At 47.2% G+C, this 24,427-nt stretch overlaps 3 protein-coding genes across 3 annotated transcripts; all 3 read left to right on the forward strand.

Moving 5' to 3' along the window:
• Positions 1 to 14,514: 14,514 nt before the first annotated feature.
• LOC120837463 lies at positions 14,515 to 16,560 on the forward strand (the record flags this gene model as incomplete). The annotated part of the gene is made up of 1 exon (XM_040206845.3): positions 14,515 to 16,560. A coding segment is annotated over exon 1 (2,046 nt), but the record flags the coding sequence as incomplete, so codon positions are not given.
• Positions 16,561 to 17,127: 567 nt separating this feature from the next.
• Positions 17,128 to 19,143, forward strand: LOC120837464 (the record flags this gene model as incomplete). The annotated part of the gene is made up of 1 exon (XM_040206846.1): positions 17,128 to 19,143. A coding segment is annotated over exon 1 (2,016 nt), but the record flags the coding sequence as incomplete, so codon positions are not given.
• Positions 19,144 to 19,710: 567 nt separating this feature from the next.
• On the forward strand, positions 19,711 to 21,732 carry LOC120837466 (the record flags this gene model as incomplete). Its single annotated transcript, XM_040206847.3, has 1 exon — positions 19,711 to 21,732. A coding segment is annotated over exon 1 (2,022 nt), but the record flags the coding sequence as incomplete, so codon positions are not given.
• Positions 21,733 to 24,427: the final 2,695 nt, after the last annotated feature.

A 24,427-nucleotide genomic window follows, 5' to 3' on the forward strand; every position in this document is an offset into this window, starting at 1 on the left:
AAATCAACAATGCTCCGATCCGATGAGTTGCACAATTTCGTTCTGTCTGTGGAGCCATGGGTACATCACACATTTTGCGATGTTCGCTCAAATGGGGTGCGCTCTGGTGTCGCGCGCTCAACTGGTCATGCGCTCTCGTGTCGTGCGCTCTAGTGTCAAGCGCGCTACTGTCGCAGCGCCCTCGTGTCGCGCGCTCTAAAGGCGCTCTCCCAAATTAACAAGCGTCGCCACAAGGGCAATTTACAAATGAGATATGGGCCTCATCAGAACATCCAGCAGCAAGTGGGTCCAACCACGTACCGGCTGGATGACGGTTCCACCTGGAATGCTGCGAAGCTGATGCACACAGCCCTTTGTCCATCAACGGCCAGAGGGTCATGGTCCTAGGAAGACATTTTTTCCCCCTCGTGCCTCATTTTCTCGCTGCAGAGGCTGTGCCTGATGCAGCTCCTGCTGCAGTTACTGTTCCAGCTCCACCAGCTGTTCCGTATCTAGTGGCTTCCGGTTCGGCTAGCCCGGACACCACACTTCTAGATTCAGAGAACCAAGTTGCAGCCTCGGGTTCGGTTTCCGAGAGTCCTCCTGTGGCTGGAAGTCCTGTTCCAGTTAACGAGAGCCGTCCTGCGGCTGAGGGTCCTATTTTTGTTCCCCAGGGTTTTCCTGGAGTTGACGGTCCTGTGCCGAGCATGGAAGGTGCTCTGGCGGCCGAAGAGTTCAAGTCTCATGGGACGTCGGCGGATGTCAGCCCGACATCCAACAGTACAGAGGCTGCAGCCGAGGGTTCTGTGTCCTCTCTCAGCACCACGTTCGACAGTGCAGAAGTGGGAACGGGAGTGTCGTCACCTGGCGGGGGCTCGTCAACATTTCCCATCACGACACAACCAACTCCTTCCCCAAGGCCGCGGCCGCATGAGACTCAAGTTGCGGACGCTTCAACTTCCCTGCACCAAGGTTGTCCATGTCAGTCTCGGAGGCAGCCAAAACGTTTTTATAACTATTTGGTGAACATTTACGATAGCAGCCCTACTCTAAAGGAAGTTTTGGACTGATTTAGGACGAGTGAGTGTATATGATAAGAATTAAAAGACTTCTACCGGAATCATGACAGTGCATTTTTATTCTTTGTATTTACTTTTCATCAACGCCTTAACGCAATTGTTTTGCCCATTGTATTTTTCTTTTGCTCAACGCGTTTCTTCAATGATTTTGCTGAACGTTTTTTTTCTCGATGTTTGGCCATACGGGTATCATCTGTTTTAACATTTCTCTTGTCACTTTGTGAAATGATAAGTCTGCAAAAACGAGTCACCGCAAAATATGTGCTTCGAGTGCTGCGTGCCAAGTTTTCTCCTTAAACTTATTGGCATGCGGCTTTCGAATCACGGATCTCGCGGTCACTAGCGTTCGAATCGGTACGCAGACTGTCTTTTGTATCACGTATAACCAGTGTGATCCCGGCTTTACGCTTGCGAACGACGCCACACAGCACCAGAACGAACGAAGGTCAGGTCGCCCAATCTGTCAAGTTTGTGGGCAGTACGTACCCCAACGCTCTTCATACGTACTGGGAGTGCCCCAGAACCATTGCATCACCCCACATACCTACCCGCACCCACATTCCACCTCCCATCCCTACTTCCGGGAGAACTGAACATTCCCACCACGGAAGTTATGCCAAACCCGGTGGCCACTCCTCGTGGCACATATCAAATACAGTTCACGATGGCTCCTCCGCACGTCGGGGCCATTCTAAACCTCAGCGCATCAGACCATGACTTGAACTAGAAGTTGTTTCAAATAAAATTTATTCTCTCCCTCTCTGTTTCTCTCTCTCTCTCTGATATCGCGGCAACTCGGCAATCGGACCCGAGCCCGACGCTGAGCGTCCTTTAGTGTATTGACTGGACACGAGGTCCAGCCGAACGCTGAGGCCGCATTCTTGTCCAATCTGTGACTGCGCTTGATCTAACTGTGGTGACGTAAAAATGCTGAGTGCACGGGCTTCCCTTATTCTGACTGGTGTTTGCTCAGCAAGAAGAGAGCCAGTCATGACGATCTACACATAAAGAGACCCCGCAGGCGGTCAAGCACGGAGCATATGTCTGAACAAGAGAATCACCCTGCTTAACAAAACGAAACAAAAAAGCGTTTTAGGGCTAGTAGGAGTATCGTCAATCGTTCAGATTCTATTGACGGACAAACTAACACCGAAACGACATGGCACTCTTGGCTAGAGTCATCCATTTGAGTCTAAAGAATGTAATATGCGTTGAGTTAACCAGTCCATGGGGATCGCGCAGTAGAACTAAGAGCTTGTCTTTGTACGGAATCCGAATATATTCCTTGCCCTCAATTTACTGGTCACCTTTAGTGTGTCGAAGTGGCTGATACGCGCGGGCAATGCAGGAAAGAAGATATGTGGGGGCTATATTCATTGAAACCTCTCGACCTATTTTTGAATGAAAACAGTACGAAAGTCCACGTGGCCATCGGGAACACAGCAGTTTAAGTAATAATCGTGTCCCACGGGTAATTAGTAGTGTGCACTGAGTACCAAAAAGCATAAATAACGCGAAAAAATATAAAAAAAAAATATATATATGGTAAAGAGCTGGGAAGGAAAATACAAAATATTTTCCTGCTTGCCCCATTTGGAAGGGAACCGGCGTGTCGTTCCGCCTCCTCGACCGGAATAACAACTCCGGAAAACCGGGGGAAACACAATCTGGGGCCAAACCCAAAGAGTCCAACAAACAAAAACACCGACTCATTTTGCTCCATCTTCGAGTCGTAAAAACGGCCATCAAACTCTCATTTTTCTTTTTTCCCCAGTCGCGAAGGCGGGGAAGCCAGGAAGCGTAAAAGAACAAAAAAATAAATATTTCCTGCCATACGGAAGAAGGGGGAAAAAACTCGAAGGAAGTGAAACCGGGAAGGAGGGGAGGAAGAAAGACGGCAACAACAAGAGGTATCTCCGTCTCCTTCACTTCCGACCCCAATTCCCCATTTCTTGTTTATTCGCTCGTCTGTCCGTTTTCATCGGCATCCCTTTCCGACCCCGGCGACAAGCAACAACCCTGGGTGGGGCCAGTGAACAGGCAGCGTTCCCTGGGGAAGCAAGAAAGCAAAAGTTGCATCTTGGCATTCCCCCCGCTACCTTTCTTTCTCTTCTTTTTCATTTTTTTTTTTTTCTTTCTTTTACTTCGTGCGCGTCTCTCCTCGTTTCCCGATTCCCGGCGTCCTGGCCCGTAGTAGAGGCATACAAGAAGACGGGAGCCGGCAAGTGTTTGGGTTCCGTAGGGAAAAAAAGGATCGGTGCTTTCCCAACCGAGAGCTTTTTTTTTTTTTTTCGCGCTCCTTCCGAACGGTGTCAAGGGAAGTGTGCGGGGTCAACGTTCAAGGGGCGCACCGGAGAAAGGACGACGCCTTCCGGGGGTCAAACGGACGCCCTTAGCAGGGATCTCCTTCCCGTGTCGTTTTCGGTAGCCCTTTGACACAAAGCAAATGGTACTTTAGGTCACTGGCCGCTTAAGAAATCCGGAGCGTGGTGCCTTATTAGGATCAACCTTCTTGCTTCGCGAAGTGTTTTCTTTTTTGTCTTCTTTTTGTTTAACGCCGCAACTGATAGACTGCTGCGCAATCATACGATGTTCGACACACTATCCCTGCGTTTGTTGCGCTGCCCATGACCCTAAGCGCCCACAGATTGAACTGTTGTTAAACGGAGTAACGTATATAGAATGGCTTTGGTGCACTTGACGTTGACGTTCAAACAGCGCGTATCTTTATATCGGTTCAAAAAATACGAAAAGATCTTTTTTTTTTTTTTGAATTTCAAAGTAAAATTAACTCAAGTTTGTTTGTTTTTTACACTGGAATTAGTGCTACGTTAGCCTTCGTCTGAAACTCGTGTTCTCACGGAATGAACACGAATACTAGCAGAACACTGATCGCAGCACTCGTGTACAATCTGGCACGTGCAGGCCTCTTGCTGGTGACGTAGACAATAGAGCACTATGGCCTTGCTACCTGAGAGCGTCGAGAAAGCGCGCTCGCACACATGATGAGCGAGCGCAATTTTGTGGAGGGGACGAGAAGGAAAAGAACCGGAGGCATCCGGTCTAGAGAAGCCCGTTTTAGCAAACGCTATTTTACTGAATCGAGTTTATTGAATCGCTTTATAGAGAAACCCAGTTTGGATAAAGTGGCGATGAGCCTCCTTTTAGCGAATTCTGCCACCGCGACGCGGCATGTACGGATGGATTACGTTAGTTAACATTTTTGTAATGAGCCGCCGCAGACTGCCGCCGCGCAGCGGTTTAAATGCGAGGAGGCGGGTGCGTCAACACGCGCCCCAGAAGTGATACACGCGCGGAGTAAGGAAGTTTTTTTAAACAGCGTTCCTTTTTGATCAACGCCACCGCTGCCGCAATGATCGGGGGAACTTTAGTTATGTGACGATCCCACTCGCGTGACGCCGCCATGACTTCAGCTCACAGGAGGCGGACAGCCGTGCATACTGGGGCTTGCGCCATCTCGTGCTCTCCACGCGCAGAGCTCCGTCGGGGTTGTCGTACGTGCAGAAAGACTAAAGTTCCCTCGATACATTGCAGCAGCGGTAGCGTAGTCAAGCTGGATGGTGAGATCGGTCTTTTGAGACTCCGCTTTCTCTAAATCGAGCTTCGATAAAACGTGCCCGGTTTTGAAACGTATTTCGATGGAATAGCGTTCAATCAACCGTAGTGAACCCGAAAAAAACAAGCACTTGCTTCAAGAGACTCGCGATAGAGGGGTCGGTGCTGGGGTATACGACAACACTCAACCGTTAACCTCGCATTCCACCCCCACTGAAGCGCTCCAGAGGTAGTAGAACCTAGTTTTTGCATACTATGCAGGTGATGGCGTCGGCAACAGTAGGTTGGATAGCGGATCGAGAGCCCGACGGTGGCGCCACCGGCGGCCATTGTTTGCCACCAGGCAATACATGCATGGCTATGGGAGGAATGAATAAAAATGAACTGTTAAAAGCTTGCGTGAAGGGTCTTGTAAAAATGCTTTCATAAAAGCTTTCGCAAAAACAGTAAGGTAGCAAGAAAGAATATCATACAGTTTTTCACGTTTTTCCCATGGGTTCATGCATTTGTTGGTCTCAAGCAGTGGCCGCCGGTGCCACTTGACCCCAGCCAAACTAGATAGCCTGTATTACATAGAGTGCGCAACTATTCGGTCGGGGTCATATGGTTAATGGGACGAGTTTGCAATACCAGCTTGCGGGGAGGTGACGAACGCGTAGATCGTATGCGAGCGTCTCTGCCTTTCCGCCTGTTATTCTCCTCGTCACGTGACAAGGCAGCGCATGCGCACTTGCGACCAATCAACGTGGGGGGCGTGCGCCATTAAATTGCAAACGCTCCCCATGGTTTGAGATGGACTCTCTCTACAATTTAGGCTCTCTAAGCCAAACAAGTCTCGATCCGCGATCCAACCTCCTACACGACATGAGTGGTCTGCAACACTGAAAGCCCTGTCACACACTTGTGTTTGCTTAGGAGCGAAGGTTTTGAGGTGTTTGCGGGATCAACTGTACTACTCTCTATAAGAAATTGTCGTTAATAATATTGTCAACAGTTTTTCAAGTAAAAAAAAGGAGTGACATGCGCAAAGAAAGTATAGCAAAACTGCAAGCGTTTCACGGCTACCCATGGATAGCACCAGTGTGTTGTCTCGTTTAGCTTAAATGTACATGCTCCGCTTGGGAAGCAGAGTATCGCAATGGTGCTCCCAGGGTGGCCATGTTGGAATCAAGGTCACACTGCAGGGACCGTCGCTTTTGCAGGAGGCACTGAGGCGGGAATGGCGGGCTGGCGCGGCGTGAAGCAACGCGATCGTCCTCCGTGTCGTCTGCTTCCCAAACCTTATAAACGAGTGCTTTAAAACATCGCTCATAATAAAAAAAAACTCGATTATACAATGGTGGCTACACATAATGTTCAATGGTCACGGAACTTTGCAGTTCTCTCGATTTTAGAATATGATGCATATTTCGCAAACGCGAAGCGAGAAACATGCTCCGCCCTAAACTGGGTGCCGGCAAGTTCACTAATGGTATATTCGGCTGGTCACTTTTGAGCGCTCCAATCATCTGAGACGGAGCTACCAGATCCCGGAGCGCCGCCGCATCGGAGCGAGAGAATCGGCGCGCCCAGCCGAACGCTCCTCAACTTTTCGGAGCGGCTAGCGGACGCTGATAAGGCTATCGCAAGCCAGCCGTGCCAATCGGAAGTTCCTGCAAAACTATAAAAAAAAGACACCATTACAGTTTAAAAACTCTCGTACTTTTGTTCTTACCGCTTTGTCCGAGTAGGTTCGCACTATAGAAACATAGGCACCGTACAAGGTGAGTCAAACAACTCGGCAAACTTCGCTTCGTAAACACGGCCCTCGTCGTCGTCGTCCGAGCTGCTGGTGTTGTCGCTGTCTGCTAGCTTCGCCAGCAGCACTGACAATGCCACCCATAACATTAAACGTCTTTGTTTCAACGACATTTCACCTCAATTCGGGGAGCACAGCACAACGGTGACGGCGTCGAGACTGACGGCTGTTTTTCGCAGACCTTTTTCTGCGGAGTAGCTGCGTTCTCGCCGTCCGCTTCCGACACAAAAGCAAAATGGCGGAATGGCTGGAGTCACGTGACCGGTCGGCAGCCAGATCTCTCGTGCGCTCCCACTTCCAACTCAGAGCGCCTCAAACCGCTCCGATTCGGAGGACAAGCATTACAGCCCTTAGGACCGCGTCAGAGTTGCTCCTTAGCTTTCCCCAGATCCTAGCGCTGCGACACGAATTGCTCGGATAGCGTCTTGCTTGCAACAGACGAGCAACTGGGACAACTCGGAGGCGTTTGAAGCGGCAGCAGCCAATCAGGGACGCGATATTTTCACGTGACACCCGTGTGGCCGTGATAATGACAACTAAAAACCTGGTTCCTGTTTAAAATGGATTTTATTTTATATTTTTTTTTTGGGGGGGGGGGGGGGGAATAAGTTGTGTCAGAAAGATGAGTTAGTATTCTCCAACGTCATTTAAATAAATAAAAACACGTTTATAGCGCGTAACTGTGTATCTAAAAAGTGCAATCAAAGATAAATTTAATGGTGATGATGTCAAATCGCAGCAATTCGCTTGCTACGCGTGAACGCCGGTGGCCCGTGTTGCGACGTCAAGCTGCTGGGAGAAATGACCCCGTCTGAAGCGGGCCTAAAAACCACGTTTTTTTTTTCGTTTTTTTACAGCAACGGAAGCTTCTTCCCTTTCCCATTCCCGCCTTTTAGACAGATTTAAGTTAACGAAATTTCCGTCTAACGACGCCATTCAAAATCTCAACAAAAAACAACAGCAAGTGAGTTGTAATAAATATTAAATAGACGGAACGGGCAGCAAGAAATTGAAAACGTTGCTCCCGTGGAATGCTTAAAAAACAGTTCCGGTAGAAAGATGAAACGAGAGAAAGAGAGATACTTCGAGAAAAAAAAAATGAGAATGAAGCGGAACCAGTCCCGTCAGAGGGAGTCCTCCCAACGACGGCATCGGATCTCGTCAGACGAGTACAAAATACTTGCAACATTCGGAAGCGACAACGACCCACCAGTGACCGGAAAAAAACTTATATCCTCTCCCTTATTTCTTCTTGTTCATTTCTGTTTCTTCTTCTGTTTTTTTTTTTGTTTTTTTTTTTTTTGTGTTTAATGAGCTGTTTGGTTTGTCATCCCTGTTTCACTTTACCATGAACCGCTGTAGACGTTTCGAGTCATACCAGCCTATTGGGCGGTGGGAACATGTCACTTAACTACGCGTCGCTGCGCCTCTTTTCCCGAAGTCACGTGACACTCACAGAGTGTCGGATTGGCTACTGATGGCTCGTGCACTCCTCAACAGTCCATCGTTAGGTGAAACGGAGTATAGGGATCCCGGTGGGAAGCGCGAGGAACCACGGTCTCCCTCTCGAATCCCGCTCATACTGGACAAGCGGGACGCTTGGACTTCGCCTGCCCAGTACGAGCGGGTTTCCCTCTTTTCCCATCCGCAGCCCCGAGGGGGGAAAAAATAAAAAGTTATCTGACCTTGATTCCCGGTTTCTCCGCCCTCCAGTTCGTTTGTTTGTTTGCATTCTCACATACTTTTGTATTTATGTTGCCGTTTCGTTTTCGATAGTGTGAGGGGAGGGCGAGAGAAGAGGGGGATGACAGGAGGGAGAGAGTGGTTGTTAGGGGGGGGAGTAGTCAGGCTCTGTTTACTACCGCCGTGACCCCAGGGAATCGGAAGCGGAAAAGCGTTTCCTCCTTCCGCGCTTTCCATCTTGTGTTTATATCTCTGTTTTCATCCGGAGGACGGCTACGCTGCTATATTTTTCCCACCAACTTTTAGAGTGGCGGGTGGGACTTCCCGCGCCTTCTCTTTTCCCTCCTCTCGCTACGAATTTCTGCGTGTGTGCGTGTGTACACGCGAAACTACTCTCACGTGCGTATAGCTGTCCTAGTTCACAGAGTTCTTTCCGGCATGTTTTCTTTTGGTTTCGCGTGAAGATTGTATTTTTTTTTTTTGAAATTGTTAAAAGTTATTTTTATTATATTATTTGAATCAACGTGAACTTCTGAGGCACGTGCACTTTAGAGTCTACCTTTGTCCGGATGTCGTCGAAGTAATGAAGCAGCAACCTCCCTCACCCCCTCACCCCTCCCACCAATAAAATAATTTCCAACTTTTTTTTTTTTTTAAATAGGTACCTGAACAAAGCCTGACTGCTTTTATAGTTACTGACAGCTCCCAGGGTGTGGCTTATTAATTATGATAATGTATTTATTCCAAACAAAAGTGCAATGTTGGTGGAGGAATAGCAAAACGCTGTGTGAACAGCTTGACTGGCCACAAACCACAAAAAGGAAAGGTTATACAGCAGCAACAGTAAAGCGTGCGAAAAAACGTTTTGACCACAGTAGATATTTGAAAACCACTTAGTTAATTTTGCATATTATATGATACAACTAACAGGAGGGCACTTGTTCATTATTCATCGCGGAAGGAATAATTTATTTAAAAAAGCAAAGAAACGATTTTTTTATGTCGCTTAGTGGGGTAGAAACATAGGAGGCTAAGGTAGATATGATGAATGATGATTAATAAATGTTCTTGTTCTTGCTTCGTGATGGGGAGGGCCGAATTAAGGCATAGGCTAAGGAGGATGCAGCCCAGCCCCAAGCTGTCAGGGGGCCCCATTTCGCCAAACGGCCGCGTGCTGCCAGGAGGCCATATGCTAAACCACAAAATTAAAAAAAAAAGAAAAAAAAAAGATTGCTAGTAGGAAAGGCTTGACCACTCTAGCGTCGCGGCAACGGCGCCGCCGGACGACAACGCGAGGAGGCCACATTGACCTCCGTTTTACGGGCGTTATAGTCACGTGAAAACACTGGCTCTGGCGTTCTCGAGATCGCGCGCACGCCTCCGCCGGATATCCCGCGCTTTCGTCGTCTGCTCTTCGTTAGGTTCTTCCGTTTCGGCTCTCATCTTTCGCACATATCAGCGTCGGAACCGCACTCGCTGCCTACGTGGTAGGTGTCGATAATGACCGGGTAATCTGCGTGTATATGAATATAATCATCCTAACCTGCTCGTTGTGTCCGGATCTTCTTCTGTGTCCGTCGTCTTATTGCGCTTTTTAATAATTATGGATCACCACTTTCCCCAACTTTCTACCCTCGTCTGCTCGTTGAACTTGCGACGTCGCCGCGCTCTGAATGAAGGAGGTGCAGGTATTATCCGGCCGAGCTGGTGCTACCGAAACATCGAGGGACAGGTCAGTGCTTTGCTACCCCGGCTGCGCGCCAGACGAAGGCTACTTTCGAGTGTGTCACCAAATCAACACGACATTCGTCGTAACGCACGCGACATGAGACAAGTGCTACGGAGAAACTCACCTGTTATTCCGAATTCATCTCCGATAATTTCCCAGAGGTTGTTCTTTCCGTCCTTATCTAGGTACTCTGACTGCTTCTTGTAATACAGAAAGGGGAAAAGTCGCAGAGTTTCGAGGAACTTTTCCGTTGGTAAAACATTGGGGGAAATAGGGATTGCAGACGAAACGACCCTCCTTTGCAACGTGAAAGACGCGAGGAGAAGCGGCTTGCCCGTTGCCATGGCATCGCAACGTCACTATGTTCGCCACCTCCCATTGTCTTCTTTCTACTACGGCAAAAAACGGCGAGCCCTCAACCGCGTGCGCGGAGCGGTTGCCTGGACGGCGCCAAACGGAGAGCCGCTGCGGGCGAAAACTGGTTTTGGCAGGCAGCCAACGGCAGCCAGCGGCGCGCGGCAAATCGCAGCGACGCTAGTGTGGTCGGGCCTGAAGGCAGGGCCTCCGGCACCTTGGCCTTCTTGTTCCCGTCCCTTTTTTCAACGGGGAGACGGGAATGCCCCGACATTCCCGCCTCTAGACTAGACTGTGTTTACGAGCTTGTTATATAAGAATGCGCCAGAAAAACAAAATGTCACGCGGCCAGCCTCCCATCCCCTGGTGGGCGGTTAACACGCGACCCGGTGATACACCCCAGGGCCGTACCCAGAAAAGAATTGGGGGGGGGGGGGGGGGGGGGGGGCGGGGGTTAGGGGACAACGGCGGCCATTTTGAAAGTGTCTATTGTCTTATTTTCGCCTATGAATCATGTGCATCGGTGGCATATAATGGAGAGTTACAGCAAACCGGAGAACCGGTCCCGGTTTGGTACCCGGTAGCCGACCGGCGCCACTGCGCGTGCGCAGAGGTGGAGATTAAAATCGGCTGGCTGCAGGTGCACCGACCAGGGCCGTACCCAGAAAAAAATTTCGGGGGGGGGGGGGGGGGGGGGTTAGAACCCCCTAACACCCCCCCCCCCCCTGGTTACGGCCCTGATACACCCATCCTTCCCCCATTGCGCGGCGCTGATATAGGCGAAAAGGGACGTCGCCGGCGATCTTACGTGGCTAGGTGTTACGTCATGGCGTCGCTCCTTTCTATCTGGATTCTCTTAGCTCGAGGTCTTATAATAGCTCCTCTCTGCGAAAATCATCTGATCTTCAGCCATCTTATTTATTTTCTGCGCAAGGATGTTTTTTTCTTTCTATTAGCAAGCCAAATACTAAACCTCAAGACTGATTATGTAATTTGAGTAGAAGTGAATCGTAAAAAGTATTTCAAAGAAACTACTCATTGCCGAAGTTAAAATATAATTAAAATTTCCTAAACTACAAAAAAAAAGTAGTTAGACTACGGAAACGTGAGTAGAGTAGTTGAATTACGTACAAGACTGGGGAACGAATCCTCGAGGTACGATGCTCGGGCGTGTTTTTTCGAAGAACGTTTGACCGTAAACACTCACGGCGGTGTCTGTGGTCATGTGTGTTCGCGCACCGTAGCTCCGATCATCTGAAGCGAAAGCTCACGCTGCGGAACCCTGGGATCCTGGGTTCAATGTTCGCCCCTGCCCGTTCCGATCTGTATGATCATCGTATACCGGCGTGCGGTCGTGCATCGCTACTGCGTGGTGCACGTTAAAGACCGTAGGCTCGCGGTTTGCTGCACTGGCTTAATTTCTCGTCTACAGCTGAGACACCAGATGCCCATTTAACCGCAGTCACGATAATACGTCGTATAAAAGAGACTGCAGACACTGGGCGTTTTTCTTCTTTGCATAAAGGCCCTTTTGGTCATGCAAAAGCTGTCTGCAGACATTTCCGAAGCTTACATTTGTGCAAACCAGGCATGAAACATGTTCGAATTAAGCGGGTTTCAAACCCGCTTAATTCGAACATGTTTCATGCGTGTCCGCAGAGAATTCTGTCATCATGCGTGTAGAGAAACTCCGTGACCCTTGTATGGTGCATGAGCAGTGTGACAGCGGCTTTGGTTTTACCTTTGCGTTGGCTAAACATACACACGAGGCAGTTACTTTTGGCGCCCTCACTCGATTGTGGACAAAAAGACATCCACATGCTCCCTTTAACTTAAAAACAAAACTAAAAATTGACCAATTGTTTTGAACTGCTGGTTGACTGGATACTGACATTATAGGGTTCCTTTTTAGGTTTATGGTCAAATGACACTTTCTAAACAACTTAATAAGACATTTCAAAAAGAATCAGTGCGCGCATTTCTTTTTTATTCATTTAAACACAATATTAAAAAACGTTTTAGCATTCTGAAGAACTATTAAGATTCGTGATAATAACATTCTTAACGTGTAATATATGAACATTGAAATTGCGGAAAATGTAATATCAAAGGATGCTTCATAATTTAATGTCTCGTAATTTTGATTATTTGACGTGATTCCGTTTTTATAGCACCATGAACTAACACCATTTCAAACTTCATTTTTCATTTAAAAATATACAGTACCTGTACAATTCATTCCTTACTTTTTTAATTTATTATATTCAACCAAATGCTTGCGCAAAATATCGTGAACGATGGGACGTTATAACTCGAGAAATAATTTTTTTCTCTATTAGACACTTTGGTCTGTTAAAAGCTGAATAATTAACTAACCACTAAAGATATTCGTAATATCGAGACATTAAAGTATTGTTGAGAACAGCTCTTTAATTTTACATTAACTTGATATGGCAGTATACAAAGAAACAACGTTATAAACCGTCAAAAAAGCACCAAAACGTCATACACGGTGGGGTTGCACCGAGTGTCCGCCGAGGCAGTGATTGCTACGAGCCGAACTCAAGTGCTCACGCAGTTCTCGTGTCCAATCCATGAGCCGCAGTTGACTGTCGCCATGTGGGTGGTTTTGATCCAACGTCGTTCTGATTTTGATTCCACATTGACGTTATCAAGCTTTGCGAAGGCAAGACTGAAATAAATAGTCCCCTTTTATCCTTGCAATTTCACCGCGACAAAGAAGCTTCTGAGTGAGTAGCGGTCTGTGCAGTAGCTTGGGCCAGACTTGGACTAGTACGCTCCTGCAAAGTCACGAATATTCATACTCGATATCGTTTTATGGCCCCTTTATCTTGTATATGGTGTGGTAAACTTCCTGTCGCACACAGCATGGTTGTATATAGGAAAGAAGAGCGGCGCTGGTGGGTTCTACGCCGTTACCATAAGCAATGAAGACCGTGACATCCGAACCGTCGTCAGACGAAGGTCTTCGAGTAAATCTGCCACTATAAAGCGCGGTGAAATAAACATTTAGGTGATGACTTTCTGTCCGACGCGGCGACCACATTATGTTTGGCGCGCCGAGCGCCTCACTCCCACCGGGATAGATTTCGCCCAAGTATGGGATCCCTCCTACCGACCGCTCCGGTTGTGTCTCCCGGCGGTGGTCCCGCATTCTCTCGCTCACCGCTTCTTGTTGTACCCACGGTGGAAGAAACATATTTAGGTGATGACTCTCTGTCCGACGCAGCGGCCACATTATGTTTGGTGCACCGAGCGCGCTTCACTCGCACGGGGATAGATGGCGCCCAAGTATGGGATCTCTCCCAAACCGACCGCTCCGGTTTTTTCTCCCAGCGGTGGTTCCGCATTCCCTCGCTCACCTCTTCTTGTTCTCACCACCCCCACGCTACCGCCAAGTCGCTAGAGTCCGTAAATCTCTGTTTTTTTCCTTCTCGTTCTTCTTCATCTGGTTAAGGCTCCCCTTCGTGCACGATGGTGGCACCTGTGATCGACACAGCACCAAATCAAGACACGAGGCCAGCCACTGGCCACACACCACCACCATACCGCTAGAAAGGCGAGCACGCTACGCGACGACACCGTGGCCGCCAATAGAGTGTACTAGAAGGGACCAGTGGGGCCACCGGAGTGCTATGTAGGTACCTCCGCATGTGAAAAAAAAACCGGCTAATCCAAGCCACTTGAAGGGATACGGAATCGAAACTTGAAATATAGAGAAAACATCAAGAAATGAGTTCAATATGGTCAGCTAAGCCTATAATGAATAATCGCACGGTCGTATTTTGAGCAGATGGCTATATTTTATGCTCTAAATGCCGCGATTTTGGCGAGCGCTTCAAAATCAGCCATGGAGGAGCGCGATGCATCTCGGGAGATCCGGCAGACGTCTTGACGTCATCATGCCTCGGACGACCAAGCGTACCGTAGTGACGAGTTTTGCCACTTGGAGGCGTCAACGCGTTACAATCTCGCTTTGTCGAAGTACCCAAGGGCTGTAGGTATCGTGACTTAAACAGCGCAAATAAGTAGCGTAAGGAAGAGACAACAGGAAGGAAAGAGCGCTGACTCACAACTGAGGTTTTAATAAGGATGTAGTGAAAGAGAAGGAAGGTGTCAAGTGCTGTAATATTATTAAATTAAAGAAGGTTAACCTAGGGGCCATATTAACGGAATGACAATTTGCATTTCTAAGTAACCCAAGTGAATATATCTACGTACAAATATTCAGATGTGATCTACAAAGTTGTCGGTGACTCAACGGTTACAGCCGGAAAAAAAGAAGAAGAACCACGATGTCGACGGTGATCCCAAGGGCGTTGGCTTCCACTTTCATTTCTGTGGAAGCCACGGAGTTTTTGTGGCAGACCATCAGGCCTCACCTTCCAACGAAGAAACACCAGACATGTCCATCAGCTGGCAGTTTCACGACCTTGGGAGCAGTGAAGGTTCCTCCAGACATCGGCAAGCAGCTTGAGCTTGGTCCCAAGTTCAGCTTCGAGCCAGTCCTAAGCCCTCCCGAATTGGTGACTCTGGCTAAGAATGTCGCGGATAAAGCGGTGGAGGTTGACAGGCCAAGATGTATCTCAGAGTGCGTGGATGTTCTTCAACCACAGAGAAAAAGAGGACAGGTTGGTCTTTTTAACACCATAGTGAATTTTATGGTGGGTAAAGAACTGCGTGTAATGTTATCAGACAAAGAGGGTCAATTTGTAGTGCTACCAACAGGCATGTTTAATGAAAAAGCTAGCGTGGCTATACATAAAAATTTCAGACAGGTCAAAATTGACCTGAAGAAAACACGGGAAAAAGCCAAATATCTTTGCGACCATTTAGCCTTAAACCAGCTCTCTGGAAGAGTAGGGAAGGCGGAGAGGACACATCTTGAGGTATTTTTTAGCGCGAAAACGCACAAAGACGCCTGCCCTTTTCGAGCCATAGTGTCTGAAAAAGGATCTTGGCAGAGGCAGGTGGCGACCTATCTACAGAAACAGCTATCCTCATTAAAAATCAAGGACCCCTACCGGGTGTCCAACTCAGAAGATCTCGTGGAGTTTCTCCAGGGCAGCTGCCTAGGGAAGAGAGAAGCATTCAGTATAGATGTAGAAGATCTATACTACTCCTTGCCGCACAACAGAATGCTGGAATCGGTGAAGAGGTGCATTGAAGATAATGGAGAGGTGGCCTTTAGAAGTTCAAGTGGTATAACCCTGGAAAGCTTTATGGAAATGTTGCAATTCTACCTGCAATCCATGATAATCACGTGGAAGGGGAATAGCTACAGGCAAAAGTCGGGGGTGTGTATTGGGTCATGTGTTGCCCCCGTTTTAAGTGACATCTACCTGGGTGAAGTGGACTGTGCTATCGCGAGTGAGTTAGGCGACACTTTTGTTAGTAAGGTGTTCCGCTACGTAGACGACTTTCTAGTGATTCTTAAAAAAGGAGTACTACTGGACACGGTAAGGGAACAAGTGATGAGTGTCTTTAAAACGTGTGGGGGAGGCCTGAGGTTTACATTCGAGATCCCAAACGAAAATGTGCTTCAGTACCTTGACATTTCACTGTGCCTAGAAGACGACCATGTATGCTGGACTTATAAGCCAAGGTCGAAGAAGGCCATTCTTGACTACAACTCGGCCCATTCAAAAATCATAAAAAGGGGCATTGCTCTGTCTAGTCTACAATCGGCACTGAACAAATCTTGCCTCCACACTATAGGAGAGAGCTTCAAATCGCAAACAGCGAGACTGCAAAAAGCCGGCTATCCATCCGCCCTACTGTCAGATATTGCGAGCACCATAATTAGGAAAGTAAAGGGGATCCAGAATACAAAACGTAGTGTGGAAAGAAAGAGACCAGTTGTCATCCCGTATGTGCACAAGATTTCCCATAACCTAAAAAATGTTGGAAACCGCTATGGAGTTCCTGTGGTCTTTTCAGCTCCCCAAAAGATGAGTCAGATTTGCCTAAGAGTCAACGCCAAGGCAGAGGGAAGTCTAAAAAACAGATGTTCAAAAAAGCACGCCAAGCCGTTTGTGCCTTGTGCCACGGGTGTTGTTTACAACATACCACTATCCTGCGGCCGCTCCTACATTGGACAAACAGGACGCTGCCTAAACGACAGGCTCCGTGAGCACGACTACTCCCTCAGAGCCACGGTGGGTGGGAATTTTTCACTTCACTGTAAAGAATGTCTATGTGAACCGTCTTTTGATGCCACCACAGTTATGGGAAGACACCGGGACAAAACAACCCGAGAGGTTCTGGAGGCTTTTTACATCCACAGTGGAGGAGCAAGTTGCATCAGCACACCATCTGTCTCGTTGTCCAACAAAGAGTTGGAGTTCATGAAATTGACTATGAAGGCCCAGCGCGTGCCATAGCCACCACATATCATGGCACAGGTTACACGTGCGAATTATGGTGACTAAAATATTCTTCTTTCTCTTTTTTCTTCTATTAAAATATCTAGTTGCGAGTCAGCGCTCTGTTCTATTCGGTGTGTCTCTTCCCTTTTTGTCCTTTTGCGCTGTGTATTTGTCATTATGTATAACCAAAACCAACTAGCCCAACTTTCTACTTTATTACAGTTTATTTCTTTTACATCGGGCCCTTTCTCCAGCTTCTCTAATGATGCGTTTTCTAATCCTGTCGTTCTGGTCAACCTCATTGCCCAGTGTGTGTGTTCTGCAAGGGTGGCTTCTTGGCATATTCGACGCGGCGCCTGTCCTGTGGAACTCAAGGGAGTTTTTGGCCTGCTAACTCCAAATTCAGGACACACAAAAAGGGTGTGCCGTGTATTAAGATCAGAGTACTGGCGCCAGGAAAGGTTCTTCAGAGACTGCCTAAGAGTGGCCTGTGCTTCTGATCGAGGAAATCAGGATCATCCACGAGGTTGCCATCGAGAGATGAACAAGAAGACAAGAGATGCCACGGAGTTTTTGTGGCAGACCATCAGGCCTCACCTTCCAACGAAGAAACACCAGACATGTCCATCAGCTGGCAGTTTCACGACCTTGGGAGCAGTGAAGGTTCCTCCAGACATCGGCAAGCAGCTTGAGCTTGGTCCCAAGTTCAGCTTCGAGCCAGTCCTAAGCCCTCCCGAATTGGTGACTCTGGCTAAGAATGTCGCGGATAAAGCGGTGGAGGTTGACAGGCCAAGATGTATCTCAGAGTGCGTGGATGTTCTTCAACCACAGAGAAAAAGAGGACAGGTTGGTCTTTTTAACACCATAGTGAATTTTATGGTGGGTAAAGAACTGCGTGTAATGTTATCAGACAAAGAGGGTCAATTTGTAGTGCTACCAACAGGCATGTTTAATGAAAAAGCTAGCGTGGCTATACATAAAAATTTCAGACAGGTCAAAATTGACCTGAAGAAAACACGGGAAAAAGCCAAATATCTTTGCGACCATTTAGCCTTAAACCAGCTCTCTGGAAGAGTAGGGAAGGCGGAGAGGACACATCTTGAGGTATTTTTTAGCGCGAAAACGCACAAAGACGCCTGCCCTTTTCGAGCCATAGTGTCTGAAAAAGGATCTTGGCAGAGGCAGGTGGCGACCTATCTACAGAAACAGCTATCCTCATTAAAAATCAAGGACCCCTACCGGGTGTCCAACTCAGAAGATCTCGTGGAGTTTCTCCAGGGCAGCTGCCTAGGGAAGAGAGAAGCATTCAGTATAGATGTAGAAGATCTATACTACTCCTTGCCGCACAACAGAATGCTGGAATCGGTGAAGAGGTGCATTGAAGATAATGGAGAGGTGGCCTTTAGAAGTTCAAGTGGTATAACCCTGGAAAGCTTTATGGAAATGTTGCAATTCTACCTGCAATCCATGATAATCACGTGGAAGGGGAATAGCTACAGGCAAAAGTCGGGGGTGTGTATTGGGTCATGTGTTGAGCCCGTTTTAAGTGACATCTACCTGGGTGAAGTGGACTGTGGTATCGCGAGTGAGTTAGGCGACACTTTTGTTAGTAAGGTGTTCCGCTACGTAGACGACTTTCTAGTGATTCTTAAAAAAGGAGTACTACTGGACACGGTAAGGGAACAAGTGATGAGTGTCTTTAAAACGTGTGGGGGAGGCCTGAGGTTTACATTCGAGATCCCAAACGAAAATGTGCTTCAGTACCTTGACATTTCACTGTGCCTAGAAGACGACCATGTATGCTGGACTTATAAGCCAAGGTCGAAGAAGGCCATTCTTGACTACAACTCGGCCCATTCAAAAATCATAAAAAGGGGCATTGCTCTGTCTAGTCTACAATCGGCACTGAACAAATCTTGCCTCCACACTATAGGAGAGAGCTTCAAATCGCAAACAGCGAGACTGCAAAAAGCCGGCTATCCATCCGCCCTACTGTCAGATATTGCGAGCACCATAATTAGGAAAGTAAATGGGATTCAGAATACAAAACGTAGTGTGGAAAGAAAGAGACCAGTTGTCATCCCGTATGTGCACAAGATTTCCCATAACCTAAAAAATGTTGGAAACCGCTATGGAGTTCCTGTGGTCTTTTCAGCTCCCCAAAAGATGAGTCAGATTTGCCTAAGAGTCAACGCCAAGGCAGAGGGAAGTCTAAAAAACAGATGTTCAAAAAAGCACGCCAAGCCGTTTGTGCCTTGTGCCACGGGTGTTGTTTACAACATACCACTATCCTGCGGCCGCTCCTACATTGGACAAACAGGACGCTGCCTAAACGACAGGCTCCGTGAGCACGACTACTCCCTCAGAGCCACGGTGGGTGGAAATTTTTCACTTCACTGTAAAGAATGTCTATGTGAACCGTCTTTTGATGCCACCACAGTTATGGGAAGACACCGGGACAAAACAACCCGAAAGGTTCTGGAGGCTTTTTACATCCACAGTGGAGGAGCAAGTTGCATCAGCACACCATCTGTCTCGTTGTCCAACAAAGAGTTGGAGTTCATGAAATTGACTATGAAGGCCCAGCGCGTGCCATAGCCACCACATATCATGGCACAAGTTACACGTGCGAATTATGGTGACTAAAATATTCTTCTTCCTCTTTTTTCTTCTATTAAAATATCTAGTTGCGAGTCAGCGCTCTGTTCTATCCGGTGTGTCTCTTCCCTTTTTGTCCTTTTGCGCTGTGTATTTGTCATTATGTATAACCAAAACCAACTAGCCCAACTTTCTACTTTATTACAGTTTATTTCTTTTACATCGGGCCCTTTCTCCAGCTTCTCTAATGATGCGTTTTCTAATCCTGTCGTTCTGGTCAACCTCATTGCCCAGTGTGTGTGTTCTGCAAGGGTGGCTTCTTGGCATATTCGACGCGGCACCTGTCCTGTGGAACTCAAGGGAGTTTTTGGCCTGCTAACTCCAAATTCAGGACACACAAAAAGGGTGTGCCGTGTATTAAGATCAGAGTACTGGCGCCAGGAAAGGTTCTTCAGAGACTGCCTAAGAGTGGCCTGTGCTTCTGATCGAGGAAATCAGGATCATCCACGAGGTTGCCATCGAGAGATGACCAAGAAGACAAGAGATGCCACGGAGTTTTTGTGGCAGACCATCAGGCCTCACCTTCCAACGAAGAAACACCAGACATGTCCATCAGGTGGCAGTTTCACGACCTTGGGAGCAGTGAAGGTTCCTCCAGACATCGGCAAGCAGCTTGAGCTTGGTCCCAAGTTCAGCTTCGAGCCAGTCCTAAGCCCTCCCGAATTGGTGACTCTGGCTAAGAATGTCGCGGATAAAGCGGTGGAGGTTGACAGGCCAAGATGTATCTCAGAGTGCGTGGATGTTCTTCAACCACAGAGAAAAAGAGGACAGGTTGGTCTTTTTAACACCATAGTGAATTTTATGGTGGGTAAAGAACTGCGTGTAATGTTATCAGACAAAGAGGGTCAATTTGTAGTGCTACCAACAGGCATGTTTAATGAAAAAGCTAGCGTGGCTATACATAAAAATTTCAGACAGGTCAAAATTGACCTGAAGAAAACACGGGAAAAAGCCAAATATCTTTGCGACCATTTAGCCTTAAACCAGCTCTCTGGAAGAGTAGGGAAGGCGGAGAGGACACATCTTGAGGTATTTTTTAGCGCGAAAACGCACAAAGACGCCTGCCCTTTTCGAGCCATAGTGTCTGAAAAAGGATCTTGGCAGAGGCAGGTGGCGACCTATCTACAAAAACAGCTATCCTCATTAAAAATCAAGGACCCCTACCGGGTGTCCAACTCAGAAGATCTCGTGGAGTTTCTCCAGGGCAGCTGCCTAGGGAAGAGAGAAGCATTCAGTATAGATGTAGAAGATCTATACTACTCCTTGCCGCACAACAGAATGCTGGAATCGGTGAAGAGGTGCATTGAAGATAATGGAGAGGTGGCCTTTAGAAGTTCAAGTGGTATAACCCTGGAAAGCTTTATGGAAATGTTGCAATTCTACCTGCAATCCATGATAATCACGTGGAAGGGGAATAGCTACAGGCAAAAGTCGGGGGTGTGTATTGGGTCATGTGTTGCCCCCGTTTTAAGTGACATCTACCTGGGTGAAGTGGACTGTGGTATCGCGAGTGAGTTAGGCGACACTTTTGTTAGTAAGGTGTTCCGCTACGTAGACGACTTTCTAGTGATTCTTAAAAAAAGAGTACTACTGGACACGGTAAGGGAACAAGTGATGAGTGTCTTTAAAACGTGTGGGGGAGGCCTGAGGTTTACATTCGAGATCCCAAACGAAAATGTGCTTCAGTACCTTGACATTTCACTGTGCCTAGAAGACGACCATGTATGCTGGACTTATAAGCCAAGGTCGAAGAAGGCCATTCTTGACTACAACTCGGCCCATTCAAAAATCATAAAAAGGGGCATTGCTCTGTCTAGTCTACAATCGGCACTGAACAAATCTTGCCTCCACACTATAGGAGAGAGCTTCAAATCGCAAACAGCGAGACTGCAAAAAGCCGGCTATTCATCCGCCCTACTGTCAGATATTGCGAGCACCATAATTAGGAAAGTAAAGGGGATCCAGAATACAAAACGTAGTGTGGAAAGAAAGAGACCAGTTGTCATCCCGTATGTGCACAAGATTTCCCATAACCTAAAAAATGTTGGAAACCGCTATGGAGTTCCTGTGGTCTTTTCAGCTCCCCAAAAGATGAGTCAGATTTGCCTAAGAGTCAACGCCAAGGCAGAGGGAAGTCTAAAAAACAGATGTTCAAAAAAGCACGCCAAGCCGTTTGTGCCTTGTGCCACGGGTGTTGTTTACAACATACCACTATCCTGCGGCCGCTCCTACATTGGACAAACAGGACGCTGTCTAAACGACAGGCTCCGTGAGCACGACTACTCCCTCAGAGCCACGGTGGGTGGGAATTTTTCACTTCACTGTAAAGAATGTCTATGTGAACCGTCTTTTGATGCCACCACAGTTATGGGAAGACACCGGGACAAAACAACCCGAGAGGTTCTGGAGGCTTTTTACATCCACAGTGGAGGAGCAAGTTGCATCAGCACACCATCTGTCTCGTTGTCCAACAAAGAGTTGGAGTTCATGAAATTGACTATGAAGGCCCAGCGCGTGCCATAGCCACCACATATCATGGCACAGGTTACACGTGCGAATTATGGTGACTAAAATATTCTTCTTTCTCTTTTTTCTTCTATTAAAATATCTAGTTGCGAGTCAGCGCTCTGTTCTATCCGGTGTGTCTCTTCCCTTTTTGTCCTTTTGCGCTGTGTATTTGTCTTTATGAACGATCCATTAAAGATAGCACTGTTCCAATAGAGCGGTTTTGTTAAGATGATGTCGGAGCAGAATGTAACGATACATTTTTTTTTTTTTTTTTTTTTTTTTAATAACGGAAGTAAAAACAAAGAGGTTAGCCCTAAAACTTCCGGGGCTGGCTACTTTGCTTTGGGAGAGGGAAGTGGGAAGAAAGGGGGAGAGAGAGTTTTAGTTCTGGAGGGAGCACTCAATGAAGCACGATTTGGATGTTGATCTTGATGGCGCACAGCACTGGAGAGTTATTCACTCAGCACACTTGAGTTTAGTGTAATACAGTTATGGCAGTCGACGTTAAATCACTTGTCGCGTATTGAAAGTTATGAACACGAAAGTGTATTTAGAATGGAAATAGTATTATAGACGATCAATGAGCCCTGTATTTTGAAGAAATATTTCCAATGCAGCTATAGCCTTTTGCTGAAGACGCGGAGGGTCCCACGAACCCAAGACCCTCTCTAAGCTAAAGGGCTTGCTGTCTAATTCTTGAAAATTATTTATCAATATCTGCCTGTCTTCGTCGAAAAGCTCACATTCATAAAAGATATGACAGTTGTCTTCAGGCACGCCGCAATGCTGACAGTTAGGGCTGGTGACGAGACCGAATTTGTGCCTTTGAATGTTTGTGTATGTGGCATTTAGGCGCAGGCGATGTAGAAGTGTTTCAAAATTTCTTGGCAAATTACAAGGAAGTGCATTGTCGAGAAAAGGATCAATCGCATAAAGTGGTTTGTAATGATATGCCGGTGATTGCCATAATTGTTGGAATTCCTGCTTTCCAAGTTGTCGAATAAGGGCTCGGCCGTCGGTTTTGGTAAATGGGACTGCATCTGGTACTCCAGTCAGATGGCCTTGTGCCGCCGCCTTGTCTGCTGCTTCGTTCCCTTGTAGTCCCGAATGGCCTGGAACCCACTGGAACACCACGTCGTGTCCACGACTCTTGGCTGTGGCGTGGGTAGCCAAAATTTCGAGAATTAAACAAGGGTTGGAAGAATTCGCAGTAGAATGCTTCAGAGCCTGTAGTGCAGCACGTGAGTCCGTAAAGATCACCCATTGGGTTGGAGCCATTTGATTTTCAATATGTTGTAGTGCCTGTTTTAGTCCATGGAGTTCAGCAGTCGTTGAGGAAACCCTGCGCAGTATCTTGAAAGCAAGAGTTTTATCCAGCGTTGGTATCACCACTGCAGATGCCGATGTGTCAGCGTATACAGAGCCATCCGTGTATACGTGTATATGATTAGAATATGTGTTGTAGATGTGGTTCAAAACATGCTGTGTTATTACTGGTTGCGGCTGTACTTTTTTGTCAACAAGACCGGGTACATGGAGATTAATTTGTGGAATTGAAAGCGTCCAGGGTGGGCATAATGGAGCTTCATGAAATACAGCTGATGGTGGGATTTTTGGATATAATAGCTTTATAGATTTACCAAACCCGGAGCATGGTCGCATGTGAGTTAAGTTAAGAAGATGGTGATGCTTATGACGGACTTTATATCGCAAATATATACGAAGGGTTTCCTGCGTGCGCATGATGGATATAGGCAATGCCCTTGCTTCAGCAAGTATACCGGTTACTGATGTATTTCCAGGAACACCAAGAGAGGTTCTAATAGACTTGTTGATTCCTGCTTGGATACTTTTTGTGTTAGTTACTGAAAGTGAGTGCAAAACGGGCAGGCTATATCGAACTAGGCTGTTGATTAAGGCTTCGTGAAGTTTGAGCATGGGTGTGCAGGACCTCCCCCACGTTCTTCCAGTTAAGTAACGAAAGGTGTTGCACGCAGAGCCAAGCTTGTTTCTCATATAGTTAATATGTGGCGTCCAAGTTAAGTTCTTGTCTATTACAAATCCCAGGAATTTGGTTGATGGAACATAGGGTAAACTATTCCCAGCAAGAATCAATGGGAAACGTTTCATAGACATTCTTGTAAAGGCCATTGCGACTGTCTTTTCGGGTGATATGCACAAACCTCGGTTTCGCAGGTAATGGCTGACTCCAGCTAGAGCTCTCTGGAGCGTTCTCTGACTGACGTAACGGTTGGCGTTTGTGGACCATAAACAAAGATCATCTGCGTATATAGAGAACCGAATTTCCTTGGGTAGTATCTTGGGTAGAGAAATAAGAGTTATGTTGAAGAGCGTAGGGCTTAGGACTCCCCCCTGTGGGACTCCCCGCTCTGTGATATGTTCAGTCGTGTTGCCATCCACAGTGGTCATGAAAATAGTACGGTGACTGAGATAGTCTTTTACCCAGCTAAAGATCTTACCACCAAAACCGTGTTCAGCCAATGAAGTCAATATAGCCTGATGTGTGACAGAATCGAAGGCCTTCTGAATGTCTAAAAAAATAGCTAAGGTTGTTTTCCGATCAGCAATACCTTGTTCAACTGAACTGACGAGGTCAATTACACTGTCAGTGGCAGAGCGTCCAGTTCGAAATCCTGACATCTCCTGAGGATAC

This window comes from Ixodes scapularis, unplaced genomic scaffold, assembly GCF_016920785.2.
Source record: "Ixodes scapularis isolate PalLabHiFi unplaced genomic scaffold, ASM1692078v2 PGA_scaffold3__209_contigs__length_174095766, whole genome shotgun sequence".
NCBI classification, from domain to species: Eukaryota; Metazoa; Arthropoda; class Arachnida; order Ixodida; family Ixodidae; genus Ixodes; species Ixodes scapularis.